Source organism: Vigna angularis, chromosome 3 (assembly GCF_016808095.1).
Source record: "Vigna angularis cultivar LongXiaoDou No.4 chromosome 3, ASM1680809v1, whole genome shotgun sequence".
In the NCBI taxonomy this organism is placed as follows: domain Eukaryota; kingdom Viridiplantae; phylum Streptophyta; class Magnoliopsida; order Fabales; family Fabaceae; genus Vigna; species Vigna angularis.
The window spans coordinates 8,018,215-8,034,222 of record NC_068972.1 but is presented as its reverse complement, the minus strand read 5'-3'; the positions used below and the strand labels follow the sequence as shown (position 1 = coordinate 8,034,222).

The 16,008-nt window shown below is 33.8% G+C and overlaps 1 protein-coding gene across 3 annotated transcripts; it reads right to left on the bottom strand.

Moving 5' to 3' along the window:
- Nucleotides 1-2,390: 2,390 nt before the first annotated feature.
- Nucleotides 2,391-13,610, bottom strand: LOC108324082 (uncharacterized). Of its 3 annotated transcripts, none has more exons than XM_017556893.2 (15): nt 13,423-13,606; nt 13,106-13,165; nt 12,860-12,953; nt 12,398-12,470; nt 12,032-12,077; nt 11,709-11,819; nt 10,222-10,309; nt 9,061-9,154; nt 5,815-5,875; nt 5,541-5,671; nt 5,187-5,304; nt 3,222-3,345; nt 2,978-3,085; nt 2,812-2,886; nt 2,391-2,640 (listed from the first exon to the last, which is right to left on the bottom strand). In XM_017556893.2, exons 1-15 carry the CDS (start codon nt 13,477-13,479, stop codon nt 2,597-2,599), a joined length of 1,284 nt encoding a protein of 427 aa, XP_017412382.1. In that variant the 5' UTR covers nt 13,480-13,606; the 3' UTR covers nt 2,391-2,596. The 3 variants fall into 3 exon arrangements, with proteins under 3 accessions (XP_017412382.1, XP_017412381.1, XP_052731164.1); XM_017556892.2 differs by having other exon boundaries at nt 2,392-2,640; nt 9,061-9,157; nt 13,423-13,605; XM_052875204.1 differs by lacking the exons at nt 2,391-2,640; nt 2,812-2,886; nt 2,978-3,085 and having other exon boundaries at nt 3,246-3,380; nt 9,061-9,157; nt 13,423-13,610.
- Nucleotides 13,611-16,008: the final 2,398 nt, after the last annotated feature.

Below are 16,008 nucleotides of genomic sequence, written 5' to 3'. Positions count from 1 at the left end.
AGAAAAAGAAACTCTCTTCCTTGCGAGATCTTTCATCCATTTATGTGCTATTAATTGTTCTTTTATTAATGGAATAACTAACGAGTTAATATTGTTAATATATAAAAACTCATTTATATTACAAATCCTATTCAAAGACCTCTTGGTCACTACCTTAATCTTTCAGACACCCAATCAGGTATTTACTCTAAAAGCCCAGATTTTTTTACATAACTAAATTAGATGTAATATGTTGTCACTTAAGTTAAAGAAAACTTTCCTCCTTGACACACATCATTCATCCATTAGAATGACTAGCATGCAAACAAAAATAATATTTAAAAAACTATTTCCATGAAATATTTAATTAGAAACCCATTTACATTTTTCTCAGCTTTGCATGTACCAAATTTGATTTTTACTCTTTAATAAAATAAATTCATATATTACTACCACATTTAGTAGAATTGGAAAAACAAAAGGAAGAAATCCGTGCAATTTAGAAACTGAAACATCAATTAAATGAAAATTACTTTAGAACAGATATCATTAAATACAATAAAATTAATTAAAATCTACTCACGTTTTGATTAACCTTGTACATGAGTTCTTTAGTTTTTCACTTATATATGATCTGACAAATATACTACAGTACACGAGTCTAAGTTCCAACAATACGTATCAATCGTCATTAAGAATAAGATATTTACATATAGAATAAAAAAAATCTTTAAAGTGATTTTTTAAAAAAAATGGCAACATATTAAACACTTTTCTTTGACCCATTATAAATTGAGCATAAACGGTTTTATTCCCGTTTTACAAGGTCATTTTAAATTTCAAAAAATGTTTTAGCACTCAATTGGGCAGAATTTTTACTCTACCCTCTAAGAATAAAACAAAACAGTAAATTACTCACTTTGAACGATCCAGATCCGAGCCTGGAAAAACGTAAAATTTAGGTTTAATGTTTCAATAGGTCCCTGTTTTTGTCCAGAATCTGAAATAGGACCCTTTCTTTTTTGACGTTTCAATTGGGTCCTTATTTTTGTAAAATTGAATTAAATAGGACCTTTCCGTTAAATTGATGAAACGGCGTTAAGTGTTGTATGACCTGGTATGCTGATAGTGTTATTTTTAACACACGTGTCATTAGGAACGTGGTGAAATTATATTATTTTGGTATGGTCTTTCTTCAGTTCTCCTAAGCTATTCGCCAATTTCACATCGAAAGTGTTGTGTGAAACTGAGACTGCGATGAGTCCAACCTCTATACTCGACAGTAAGCCTTTGTCTGGCTTGAAAAACCCTTTCAGGTCAGAAACAAACAGCCCCAGAACCCCAGTTGGCGAACACAAGCGTTATTGGGATAAATTGGATTCAAAGGGTCTTGTTGATGCTCTTGTTGACGACAATAGACCTGGGGAAGTAACATCAAAGTCACAAAGCAGAATGATTCTCTTTGGATCCCAGCTTAAGATTCAGAATCCTCCACTGTCTCATCCGACAGTCTCTCCTCAATCACCTAAATCTATGTTTGGTTCCGCCAATTCAACCCTCGAACCCTCCAAATCTTCGAGAATTTTCACGCTCATCTTCTGTCTGCGTTGTCGAGCCAGGTTGCTCTACGGGATCACCGGAGACTCCAAACGCTGCCGTTTCTGCTGGGGCTGCTCCGGGGAGCGGAGCTGCGGGAGGCGGAGAAAGGGGGGTGGGATGGTATTGGGGAAGAATTTGAAAGGTTGAGAGGGTTCAATTTTAGGGACAAGGATTTTTGGAGGCTATGCGGTTTGCGGAATTAGGGTTGGGTCGTCAGTCCGCGAAAATGGGAAGGGTTGAGAGGGGAGTGGCTGTAGACGGGTGCCGGAAAACATGGGGTCCAAGAGGAGACGTCGTCGGAATACATTATCTTTGCAGAAAGAATGAGATTCTGTAATTGAATTGCCAACTTTGCCCTAATTGAATTTCCCCTATTTTAATTTAATTTTTAATTCAAAATTTAAAATAATAAAATTTATCCACGTAATAACACGTGTGTTAAAAATAACACTGTCAGCATACCAGGTCATACAACACTTAACGCCGTTTCATCAATTTAACGGAAAGGTCCTATTTAATTCAATTTTACAAAAATAAGGACCCAATTGAAACGCCAAAAAAGAAAAGGTCCTATTTCAGATTCTGGACGGAAACAGGGACCTGTTGAAACATTAAACCTAAAATTTACTCACCACGTGCAAATATACCTTGTTCATTTTGCCGTGTTCGATAAAATTGTGCAGAATCAATTAAGCATTCCAAATCATGGTTTTGATGGAAGCACGTTGTTACTTTTGCAGTGGAAAAAATCCCATAGTGCTTGCATGGATAAAAGTAATCCCATAATTGAATATTATAATTACTTTAATAGTGTATAGATACCCTTTTTTGACAATTTACGCATCTAAAAATTATTTTTACCAAAGTTTTAAATAACATTATACTAAAATTACACCCTTCAAACTCAGTTATAAGTTTTAACCAAAAAATAATTTTACAAAATTAAAAAGCCATACAAAATTAAGTATGCAAATGCTCACCCAAACACATTATATAACAAAGTTCACCAACGAAATCTTCATGCAACTGTGTTGAGTTTGGCACGGCGTTCTTCATATGATGCTAGATTTAATTAAACAAGAAAGCAGTCAGATCAGAGGAGCCAAGAAGTATATTCGTGAAAAAAATTTGGTATGGAGCTTGGAAGAAAACAAATCATTCATATTCCATTTATAACATGCATTAAGTAATTTTTAAATAATTTTAAAAAATATTTCAGGATACAGAACTCACGCTCAGTAGGACGTGACATAAGAGGAACATGGGAAACTTTCTTCTTGGTTGCCTGAAAAGGCAGCAAGCTTTGATCTGGAAAATGAAGGGTTATAAGCAAAATAGATAATGGATTCACGATAAATAAAAGAAATTAAAAAGTAATTTGCTAACGCATTTGCAGCACCATTTGAAAGAGGCACACAGTTAAGAAGAGCTTCGTGAAAGATTGTAGTTTGAAGCTGGTAAATTTGGCATTCATTCACCAAGTGTAACCGCAAAGCATCTCCAGCATCTAGATATGCAATCAATTAAATATATTCAACCAAAGTTTATGGCATTAATATGTTAACTAAGTAGTGTAAAATCTGCGGAAAGGAATCCAACCAACCAATAAGCCACCATATTCAAATCTTACAAATCAGAAATACCTGATGAACATATAAACTTAATGTCATCAAATTCACAGCACTGAAGAACCAACGGAACCTCTGTAGCCATAGTATACTGGGGTTTCCTTACGATCCTAGTAGTGTCGAGTAGCATATCAATCACCTTCAAGTTTAAGCATGAAAACTTGTTATCTTAAACTGCAAAATAAGAAATCCATATGCAGAGATAAATTTTCCTAGGATTTAATATTGCAATGTAATGCAATGACTCTTTATATATATATATATATTAAAGAGACAAGGTGACACTGAGGAACTGAGGATAACATCGAGTAGGTTAACATAGGTGCTACAATAGTTTTTTTCCAAACTCACATACTTCAATATCAGTACCTTTACTCACTACCTATAAACCCATATCCATCACCCATATTCACCAGCCTCCACACGAGTCAAATTTGCAGAATGTTGATAAGTAACCCCTACAAGAGCGTCTTCATATATCTCAGAAGGCAAAATGCTTGCAATGAATTTTTTTCGTACAGGTAAAGAATTCAAATTCTTGATCATCAGATTTATCACCCGAGTCAGAACTTCTTTTTGGTAAACATAAATCATGTGATTCATCCCCTGCTTCTGGTTCCTTGTTCTTATCTACTTTATCATCACCCTCAAAATTTATCATTGCATTTTCCTCCATGCTGATGGAAGCCAAACCCAGTTTTTCCCTTGAGGTGATCTTTTGAACCTCAAAATATTTCTCGGCTCTTGTAGTCCAGGGCTTTAGCATTTCTTCTCCTTCCTCATTTGATCTATTACCATGTACACAGCTTACTTCCATCTTTTCTTCAACATTAATTGAGTTTTCTCCCCCTTTGGATAGTTTCTTGCTTTTCTTGAGATCTTGCCACAGTTCTTCCTTCTCTTCTACATTCCCTGAATTCTCCCCACATTTGGAAAATTTCTTGATTTTTTGTAGCCAGATTATCCACTGGACTGCATTTTCTTCCATGCTGATAAGGGTTGGATGTACTTTTGTTGATCCTTTGATTTTTTTGAACTTCCAAAACACTGTCCTTGCAATCTGACCTTGGGGGTCATTCCCTTCCAATGTGGGCAACTCCACCCTTTAAACCCCAGGGCAAAGTGGTTCTTTCTCACCATTATTAAGTCCATTATTGTCAAAGGCATCCTCTGCTCTTTGCTTTTCCTGCTCGGTTGAATTGTCTCCTCCGTCTGGAGGAAGATCTTTGATCTCTTTTATTTCCTGCAAGCCATCTTTCACAATACCCAAACCAGTCTTTACCTTTTTCTTTTCTTTCTTGATATCTTGAAGAAGTTCTTTAATCTCCCTCAAGTCCGGTAGGATCTCTTTGGTAATAGACAAACTTGTTTTCATCTCTGCCATAACTCTTCCTTGCTTGCTGGCCAAACTTTCCAAACTTACCCCTTCTTTTTGAATCTGGTAGGTCGGACTAATTTGATGGGAACCCGAAAGAAGAGTAATATTCTTTATTTATTGAATAGACAGAAAAGAACACAAAATAGGAAATCACCCTTTCCTCCAAGGGTTTCTCCTTCACAAAGAGCTAAAGCTCAAACTACAAAATTATCGTCCTCCCCTCCAAGGGAATGATGGGTCTAATTATAATAGACCAACTCCCAACGGACAGCACTGCATCCACTTTTCTGTTCCTTCCTTTATTCACCGCTTCCTTTTACTTTTCCTTCTACAATAAACCTTCCATATCTTATCATTCCTTCTATAATACCTATTCCACTCTTCCTCATTATTTACATGCCTAACACCAACTCTAGTTTTACACAACAGAATTTCATGATTTTGTTTGATTGCCACATTCATCTACAATAATGTTAGAAGAGCCAAGATTCATTATTGTGACAATCAAACAAAATTATCTACACTTTTAAATTCTACAGAATCAATAAAGAAACAACTAAAATTTTAAAATTGATTTATATAAGAGGGTGTCAAGTACACACATTTGGAGATTCAAGACCTTTGCCAACCATGAATAGAACAGCAACCATGCAGCGAACCTGATGCCATAGAAAAGCACTGCCTTTTATTTTAATCACCCAAAGTTGATTACCATTGTACCTGCAGGTAAATGGGGAAAAAAACATTGACTTCAATCAAAAAACCTTGTTAAATTTCCACTAATCTTAGCCTAACAAAATATATTGAATATTAAGATAAGCTAACACCAGTGGTGCACATTTGCAACATCCAATTTATATAATTTTAAGTGTTGTTTCCTACATACTTCTTGCCAGTAAAAATGCACCCGAAGAAACACAAGGATGAGAGTAAGAAAAATGTCTACCAATCTTAACCTCACATCGGTAGGAGAAATCTCAAACAATGTGATGTGCCGCCTGTAGTTGTGCACATTTGCTGCATCCATTTTACAGAAGTTTCTAAAGTCATGCTCTCCAACAAGTTTGTTTCCAGCACTCTCCATAGCCTAATGGGACATGAATAGATGAGAAGTGTTACAGTTCACGTGCTTCTAAAATCTTTGAAATGATTGCAAACAGAAAAGAGAAAAAGAAAAACAAAACAAGGTTCAAGAAATTAGAGAATTGAATAGAAAAATTGATTTCCTACCGGGATGTTCAATTTTTCTTTCCAGAAGAAATATTTATACTCCCTGCTTAAGCAACTGAACCTGACAAAGCACACATGGAACAGGAAAACGAAATAGAATAATTCAATATATGAAGCTTCATTAAGCAAAGAGTTAAATTATTTATTGCAAGATCTTCACAAGATGAAGGTTAGTGTCAGTAAATAAAGACAATCCAGCCTGAGTCACAATCCTACCTGTTGGAAGTCCCATATCGACTAGAGATAAGGCCAAATTATAATATATAAGTGAGGTGCAAACCTCACCTTACAAGCCGGTTTTGTGGGGTTGATTTAGGCTTAAAGCCCACTTCTTAACTTGGTGTCAGAGATCCCGATCTTGGAGCTCCGTTCCGCTGCACAGTCGCGCTGCCGCAGCTGTCCGACCACCGCCGCTGCCGCCGTCGCCGGTTGGGGTCGTTGATGGGGCAGAAAGATCCGCCCAACACTGGCGACCACAAAGCCGGAAGACGCTCCGTCAGAGAAGCCGTCACGCGCCGCCACCGTCGCTGGTTCGTGTAGCCCACGCGCCCACCTCTGACGAGACCCACTTGCCGCTGCTGCCACAGATAGGGTCGTCGGAGCCTCCTACGGTGACGACCCAGCCTATATTTGAGTAGATCTGAGTTTTAAGTTTTGCTCCTTTTCTCGGTGTGACCCACACGCCGTCGTTGTCTCGGAAAAGGTCACTGGAGACTCCTGGTTGCGTTCTACGGGATGTCTGAAGTAAAAATTATACCTTTGGATCCTAATGACCTACCAAATATAGGGGCTACCTGTCGGTTGGATGGTCAGAATTTCTTACAATGGAGCCAATTTATTCGAAGGGCTCTCAAGGGTCGTTCAAGACTTGATCACATAAATGGAGGAGGGCCAGGACCAGACGACGCTCATTTTTCAATTTGGGACAATGAAGATTCATTAATTATGACTTGGATGTGGCAATCCATGATTCCTGAGATAAGTAGAAATTATATGTTTCATTCTTCTGCAAAAGAAATATGGGATGATTTATAGAGTACTTTTTCATTAAAGGATCTCGAGCGCTTGAAAGCAATGGTTGAATCAATGAGTAAGCCCTCTGGATCATGTACTCTGTCCATAAAAGGTAAGATTTGTCTCAATACTATTGGTCAAAGGAAATATGTACTTGATCTCCTCAAAGAAACAGGAAAGCTGGGATGTAGAACCTCAACAGTTCCTATAGAACAGAATCACAGAATTGGAAGTGAAGAAAGTGCTCCTGTAGAGAAGACCCAATATCAGAGATTGGTAGGAAAATTGATTTATCTATCACACACAAGACCATACATTGCTTATGCAGTTAGTGTAGTGAGCCAATTTATGCATGATCCAAGAGAGAGACACATGCAAGAAGTTGACAAAATTCTCCAATACTTGAAGTCAAGTCCAGGAAAGGGGCTATTATTCAAAAGGGAAGACACATTGACTATGAAGATATATACTGATGTTGACTATGCAGGTTCTATTACTGACAGAAAATCTACTTCTGGGTATTGTGTGTTTCTTGGAGATAGTCTGGTAACATGGAGAAGCAAAAAGCAAGATAGAGTATCCCGTTCTAGTGCAGAAGCTGAATTTCGAGGTCTTGCTCAAGGAATGTGTGAAGGACTCTGGATGAAAATCATTTTGGATGATCTTAAAGTCAAAGTGGAGAACCCGATGCAACTACACTATGACAATAAGTTTGCCATGAGCATAACACATAATCCAGTCAGCATGACAGAACCAAACACATTAAGATTGACAGACATTTCATCAAAGATAATCTTGACATAGGCTTTGTGATTACAACTCATGTTCCTACAGAACTTCAAATAGCAGATATTTCTACAAAAGGGCTTCCTCCGAGTAGATTTCAAAATCTTGTAGGCAAGTTGGGAATGATTGATATTCACTTACCAACTTGAGAGGGAGTGTTATAATTAGAGAAGATATCTTTAGAATCTTCCTAATTAGAGAAAATAGATATATAATCTTCTATTTTATTTTGTTTACCTAATTTCCCTATTTCCCTTTTTAGGAGAATTAGATTATTACAAATAGAGGATATGAGAATGTATTTTTCATGATTGAGAATAATAAAATCAGTCATATTTTCAATATGGTATCAGAGCCAGGTTGGAGCCTATCCTAGCGAGATCTATGTGGGCATTCTGTTCCACCCGTTGTCGGGCCACTATCGATCACCCATTAATTCTACTCTCACGCTCGAGATGTCTATACCTCGGCGTAAAGGGGTGTGTTGGAAGTCCCACATTGACTAGATATAAGGTCAAATTATTATATATAAGTGAGGTGTAAACCTCACCTTACAAGCCGATTTTTTAGGGTTGAGTTAGGTTTAAAGCTCACTTCTTAATACTACCCCATCTGTATCAACTTACGGTGTAAAGTGAAATGAAAAATTCTCTATTTCTGATCTAACTAAAATAGATAATCCACTTGCCCATGAAAGAAAAACTCTAAAATGAGCTGAGTTCCAAGTGCATTTGTCTGGCAGTCCCGAACAAGATTATGGGCTTTTGAAAATAATTTATTATCAAAATACAATATTAACCACCACAATATTAAAAAGTGCAACCCTCCTCCCTCCAAAATGGAAATTCTAACTCACTAATGTTATAGTTACAGATCACTAAAATGAACTTCAGTTGTCACTAGGCTGATTTGCAACATCAACTGGAATAACGTAAGAAAAATTGTTCATGTTTGATTCAGCCCATCCAAATATATAATAAAACTACCCAGACAAGTGCCCATCTCTGCTTTAATTTTTCCCCACCTACTTTTATCTTTTAGATTTATTATTATATTTGCATTGAAATTGTTTCCCTTTATCTTTGCCCACTGTGCTTATGCAAGGGATCGGTAATCTAATTCTGGTAAAACCTTTTGTTAAAGCATAAGCATGTGGATGTTAACTTTAGCATCCATTCCGATACCTGATGGGTTACTTGGGTAATGATACTCAAACCTATTACCTTCATTTTAGTTCAACAAAGTGTTATTTCATAACTTAAAACATAGCAACAAAACACTAATCTGAATTTAAATTCCACATAATAAATTAATCAAAAAACATAAATATATCCATTGCTTTTAAGTTTTAAGAAACAAAAAAAAAATTCAAAACAAGCAAAACATAATTATAAAATAAATAACTAATAACTATTGAAGCCAAAATTTTAAAGAATAGATACAAACCTTGCATGGAAATCAACAGGAGCAGGACACCAGCCCAAAATTCGAATGTCATTTGGAAGGACTCGATTTAGCACCCTAACATAATCTATTTCCCCTTCTACATAAAAAAGGTGTCAGTGGTCAGTACTAAACATGATAGCTGTCACTAACATTACCATATAATAAAACTTAATAAACCTCTACGTGACATTTTCAATTCATAATAGTAAGATAGATGACCATCAATCATAGATCCCCACATCCTGTTCTACTTAAAGTCGGGTTCTAAAACTTTAAAACTAATACTACAAGAAATAAGGATTAAAATATCATGAAAAACTCAATTTTCCTTACATCACTGAATTAACCTTCTCCTGCTGGGGAAGAAAAAAGATGATTATTATTACGTAAGCTCAACTAGGAGGATTGTGCCAGAATTATAATTTCAAAGAGAAGGACATTCCTACTGATGGTGTGGAATTCAGAATAAGTAATTGGTGTTGTTGGTGTTATTTATAAATTTAATCTTTCATAGGAGAGAAAAGAGAATGCAGGAAATAAAATCCAGTCACCAATACAGCAACACAAACTACCCTTGACCGTACACATATTTATAGTGTTTGGTCACTTGAATTTTAGTTGTAAATTTATTACATAAAATTTTGTAGCAAAATTAAGAAAGTAATTATTAATGATAATATCAGATTCAACATTACAAATCTAATTTCACAAGCATTAACTCGCTTCATTGATTAAATGTGACTCCAATATAAACTGAAAATTCTTAGTGTTAGCTCTAAACAAAGAGATAAAAGGCTCCTTACACAAAGTTAAAGGACTGGAAATAGAACATTTGAAGCAACAAAAAAAAAGACAATACAGCTGTGCGGTCTACCCTCAAAACCTATACAATTTTTCTATAACCTTTTCTCTGGGCTCCTCTTCCCTCATGTGACGCCCTTCACATCGCCCCCCCATCCCGCCTCTTCCACCCCTACCCAAATCTCACTGGGTTCACCCTCCTTTCTTCTCTTATATCACCCAAGTGTCAATGCTCTACCAGATTCACTTTATGATGCAAAAGCGAACAAACAAAGAAAATCAAACGAGATTAAGTCCACTAAAAAATTATGAAAATCAAGCAACAAAGAATTTTTGTTTTTAAAAAGTTATTCTACTAACCATGTTTCTCATCCAAAACAACTTCTCCAGAATTTCCATTATTTATTGCAGATAACTTGAGGTTTGATCTTAGGAAAAGAGCTATCACCTGCTTCAAGATGTTGCTATCATCAGAACCAATTAAACAATGAACTGGCAGATTATACGAAGTTCCAGTTATCAACAGTAAAATAGTGGAATATAACAATTAGAAATTTGGCACTAGCTTTTAACCTACACACGTCAATGACCTCGTACAATAAATACAACTACAAAAGTGTTAAGGTCATGTACACCATTAAGCTTGGTTAAAGGCTAAATATTAAGAGATATTGTTTGCCATGAGATCCCTCTTACAAATTCCTCAAATGTCCTTCTTGCTCTCCCTATCCCTCTCCCTTTCCTCCAACTTCCTCAAACAACAAAACAACCTTGTAATCGATTTACTATGAACAGATTATAAACAATAATATATTAAGGATTGTGGAACACTTACATTGTCGTTTTCAGGTTTTATTGTTTTAGTTAGATGAACACAATTTCCTAGAGACAGGAAGAATACATATTCTCCAAACCATAACCTAATAGGAGGCCCCAAATTAAGAGGTCCTAAATAACTTCCTCTAATTTAGGCTTAGTTGGACCTAACTAAACTCTACATGCAGCTAGTAAGGAGAGGACTACCCAATATTTATAAGGACTATGATGGTTTTATCTCTATTTGAAGTGGGAACTCTACAATGGGCATAAATATTTATTTTTCATTTCAACCCCACAATAGCACAGCCACACCAACTAGTAGATAAATCCATATTCAGTCAATGAAGCTGCTACATACTTTCAGTGATACAGTATTACTATTCGTCTTACTAAGAAATTCTGTCCAGCTTCAAGACTTTAAACCTTTCAAGGAAGTGTAGATTTCCAAAGGGTTATTTAAAGATAAGTTCTCATGGTTTGGGGACTTGATGGGAAATTGGATAAATAACCTACATATATACACCCCAGAAGAAAGGCTCCAAACTATTTTTACCATTTAAAGAATACAAGTGAATTGAGTCTAGCAACAATAACAGAAACTCCAAGTCAGTTACTTCTCTTAATCCAGGTTTCAAGAAAAATAAAGGTCCCAAGAAATTATGGAACCTTGCATGTGATAGAGTGGAAGGGAATAAAGTCAATTGAGAATCAGCAAAGTATAAATCCCCATACATAGGTCTTACCCAAAGATAAAGAGTCTCGATGTTAATTATAATGTTTTTACTAGTTTAGAAGTTTCCTCTCTATCTCTGTTGAGGCACTCAACAAAAGTATCTTATCTTTTCTAGCATTGCATTTTCCATATAGGCCTTTACTCTTAAGAAGCACAAAGATTGTTATTGGGGGATGTCCTAATACAGAAATGGAAAAGATCAACTTGTTGTATTATCTTTTCCTAATCAAGTTATGTATCATAATAGACAACACTTCCTTTCTATTCTTTTTTACTCTTCCACGCCTGTACTTACTTGTCCAACAGAGGAAACCCCTTTATCTGTTCTACCACATCTTGAATACTGTGACTCCTTCTTATTGCCAATTAATAGCCTTGTTTTCTCAAAAGCTTTAAAAAGTTCAGACTGCAAGAAAAATGACAAATGATAAATAAACAGAGGTATTCACATACAGCATATGCAATGGTTGACATACAGCATATCCCCACAGTTGACAACCAGAATACTTCTTCTGGAACAAATAATAATGTGATTACATTGAAAATTCTGCTTCGTGGTATGCATGATCAATTTATGCAGATTGAAATTTATTGGCTTGGGTTTCTGAAAAAACAAACCTCAACAGTTGGTTGCATTTGTGCCTCTGACGCAAAACCATAAAACCTGAAATCCACAGGTTGTTAGAAGACCTTGATATTAATTATAATGTTGAATTTAATTCAATATACACCAGAAGTTTAAAGAACCGAAAAAGCAAAATAATAAGGAATAAAAAAAAATTCAATATAGATCAGCATCTCAGCAGAAATTGATAAGATGGAAAACAACAGCAAATCCTTTCCTAGCTCCAACTGGGTGCGGTGGGGGATATAGGCTGAGGTGAAAAAGGTTTGACTCTCAACCTCTGGACAGCTAAGACGGTAGCTATGAGGCAAATTGTTAAGACAGAAAACATAGGCAAATATTACAGTGATAGCATATACCTTTTTCCAAAGTACATGACTTTTAAAGCTACGTATCTCTTGCTGTGATGGCTCATAAACCCTGCGTCATAACCTGTTTCATGATGTAAAAGCTAATTTAAATTTGTAGATCTTTTTACAAAATTAATAGTAGCTACACCAAAGAAAGGAAACACGTATACACAGGTAAGAAACAATTTAAAAGTAAAACACCATTGGAACTGAAAAACAGAAACAAGATATACACGTAAAAAACCACTGAGATCAAGAAGTTAAGACAACCATCAAACACAGTACAGAGATTCTACTGAAGATTAGAAACTGGAACTTATAACTTAAATTTTAATATAATTTTGACAAAAAAACATAACGGGGCAAAGACAGAAATTTATCGTGACATTATTTATTAAAAAAAAAAATCTCTTAGGACCCATGTCACAGGTGCCACAGCTACTCCCCTAAAGAAAGTGTCCAGAACGGAACCTGACTCTTTTTTCTCTGTCTTCTTTTCGAATTTCCTGTTGCCTTCTTTTGATTCCCTGTCTTTCCCGTCAGGGCCATGTAATTTTTCCTCCATCTGCATCACAGATTCAAACAAATTTCATTGAAGACAGCAGCTTCCTCCCGTATATCTTTCCTTTTCATGGTTAATTTTTCCAGAATAACTGTGCTCCAGTATTGTCAAAATATAAAATACAACCAAAAATATGAAATAGTCTACCAGCTAACCTCATGACTGTGGCAATCAGCAAGTTGAGCCAACAGCTTTGCATTCTCAGTTTCTAGCTCCTGATAGTATGAAACACAAATCAGTAGGAAAAAACATGTCAAAGTTGCAATGCAAGACAAAACCACCTAAACCTAACAAAACACTGTGACTGGTTTCCTATTCAAGATTATCTGAGCTTCCAGAAACAAACAAACAACAACAATAGCAATTTAGGATATATTGATGCAAACGCAGACCGAATAGCAGAAAATAAAAATAACTCTACAGGCTAAGAAAGAAAAACATCGACAATTGGCTGAAATTGAATGGAAAATACCTTGACCCTGGCTTGCAAGCTGACTATGAGTTCTGCATCGCTCGGTTGAGTCGCCATGGTCAAGACACGAACAAACACTGTATTGCAGTTCGGTGCAGTTTTTCAAACCTCAAATCGGTGCTACATATTAACTTATTAATTACAAAGCTTATTGTGGATTAATGATCCGATTAATGGAATCCTTTCTAGGAAAATAACCTACCATACCATTCGATTCAAGATAATTAGGTTTTATTTAGTTTTGAGTTATTTCACTGCAAAAAAAAAAAATAATTAACCTTAGATATGACAAAAATCATTATAAAAATTAGATATCCATTTATATAACTAAAAATTATTAAATATTAAAATAATCATTATTGAAAATTAAAATTATAATTAATTTATAAATTAGTCTCTAAAACAAGTTACCGGTAATTATTAATATAGTTCATTGGATTTAGAAGAAAAAATGAAACTCACCGATACCTTTAATCAGAAATTGAAACGTTTTTTTTTTTCTAATTTGTATTACAAAATGAATTTTTAGATTAGTTTAAACAATAATGTATAATAGATCAAACAAAAGAATATGAATGGAACACCTTTTTTTACCCAAACTATTTTGTTACCATTATAACTGATACTCCATATTTTTACCCAAACAAAGAAAATCATTCACAAGTGCTCAATCACATATTTACACAAACAAATCTCAAATGTGCAATAATTACACACGTCACTTTTAAGCACAACAAGCCATTTACATCAATTAATATATTCACAAAACAACTAAGAATTTCATCCACTCCAACTAATCCATGCATCAGAAAACAAATCACGGTTTGGACAAGAGAAAACAAAAATTAAAATCATAAGCTCCCCACGTAAATTACGAGTCATTAACAAAAGACCTTAACCTACGAACCTTTATTAATATTTGTATATAAACAACTCAAATCAAAAAATTCCGTCACATTCTAATAATTTTAACTAAATAAATATTCATCCTGAGTCTTTAAATGTTACACATAAAAAATTACAAAATATTAACTTTGCTTAAAAAATTAATCGAATAAAATTATAATCTCAACACCGTAAGTTCTATGATATTCTCTTATCATCAAACAATGTGGTAGATCACCGTAATTTTAAGAAAAAGTCAAAGAAAAACAAATAATATTAGAGAGACAATAAAATAATCAAACTTTATTTTTAAGACCATATTTATTCTTTGAGTCTTACACCATCGATTTGCCTACATACCTAGTTTATATTATACATATTATTTGAAAATTGTTATTGAAATGTTTTTATATTAATTATAATATAATTTATGTTTTAATTTCTGTATTTGTATTGTAATACTTTAATTTGTATGGTGAATTCTTTTAAAAGTAGTTGAAAAATATCAATTATTCTTTATATTACACTAATTGATAAAATAATATCGATATAAGATTTTCAATGAAATGTTTTACCATGTTCCAAAACCTTTTAAATAAATATTCAATCTTGTTTAAAGTTCTGCATATTATTTTAATAGAAATGCCATTAACTAGACAATGATTGCATAACCTCGTATAGTTAAAACTTACCACTAAAAACGACTTTATGTTTTGAAATTCTAATTATTTCCTAATTATTTTGTCTTTTAAGCACGTTTTTTTTTCATTTTATGAGTATTCCAAATTTCTCATCTCATTCAGATTTTAATGTAAATTTATTATATTCTAATGTGAAAATGTCTAATTGAATATTTAATTTTTATATTTTAAATTTATTTTACATAAATCAGGACTTTTAATGTGAGAGAGTTTGATTGAATACCTGATCGCCATCTTAATTTTATTAATACAATATATAATGTGTCATTAATATGATTTCACATATCCTTAGTGATATATGACAAAATCATAATATAAGAAAGATACATATTTTATCTTAAGATGATTTTGTGACTTTTGTTTAAACTTAAATTTAAATCTATTAAGATAAGAATAATATTTTGAGACGTGATAAAAGTTTATTAACATCGTGATTGGTTTTTCTTTATTCTTATATTGGATGCATTGGATATGAGCACTGAATGTTCTTTAGATTGTATTAAACTTAAAATTCGCTTTTCTAATATAATATTAAATTTATTACTTTTTTATTATGGCAAAATTAGTTAGATATGTGTAATTCATTATTGGGTTTATAAAGTGTATTAAAAAACACATATCATTTAACTATATAACAATTTTTTTAATTAATTTTTTATTGCTTGATTTAATCATTTATATGATGTTGCTTTTAATGAAACTGCAGTTAATAAACATTAACTAAACCTTTTAAAATGAGTTTTAATTTGCAAATCATCCACTTATCATAAAGTTTGAGTTGAGTTGGTTGAAAAATAATTAGTTTTTTATTGAGTTAAAGTGAGTTTGACTTACTTAACATAAGATTAAATGAGTTTAAGTCAGATTGAATGTAGAGATTTATCAGTAACTTATTACCAACAATACTTTGTTTCATTAGTATTTTTATTTATTATTTTTCATTAAAATTATTTATTACTTCTAATCATATAAGTTCACAATTTGATTATTTCAAGTACTA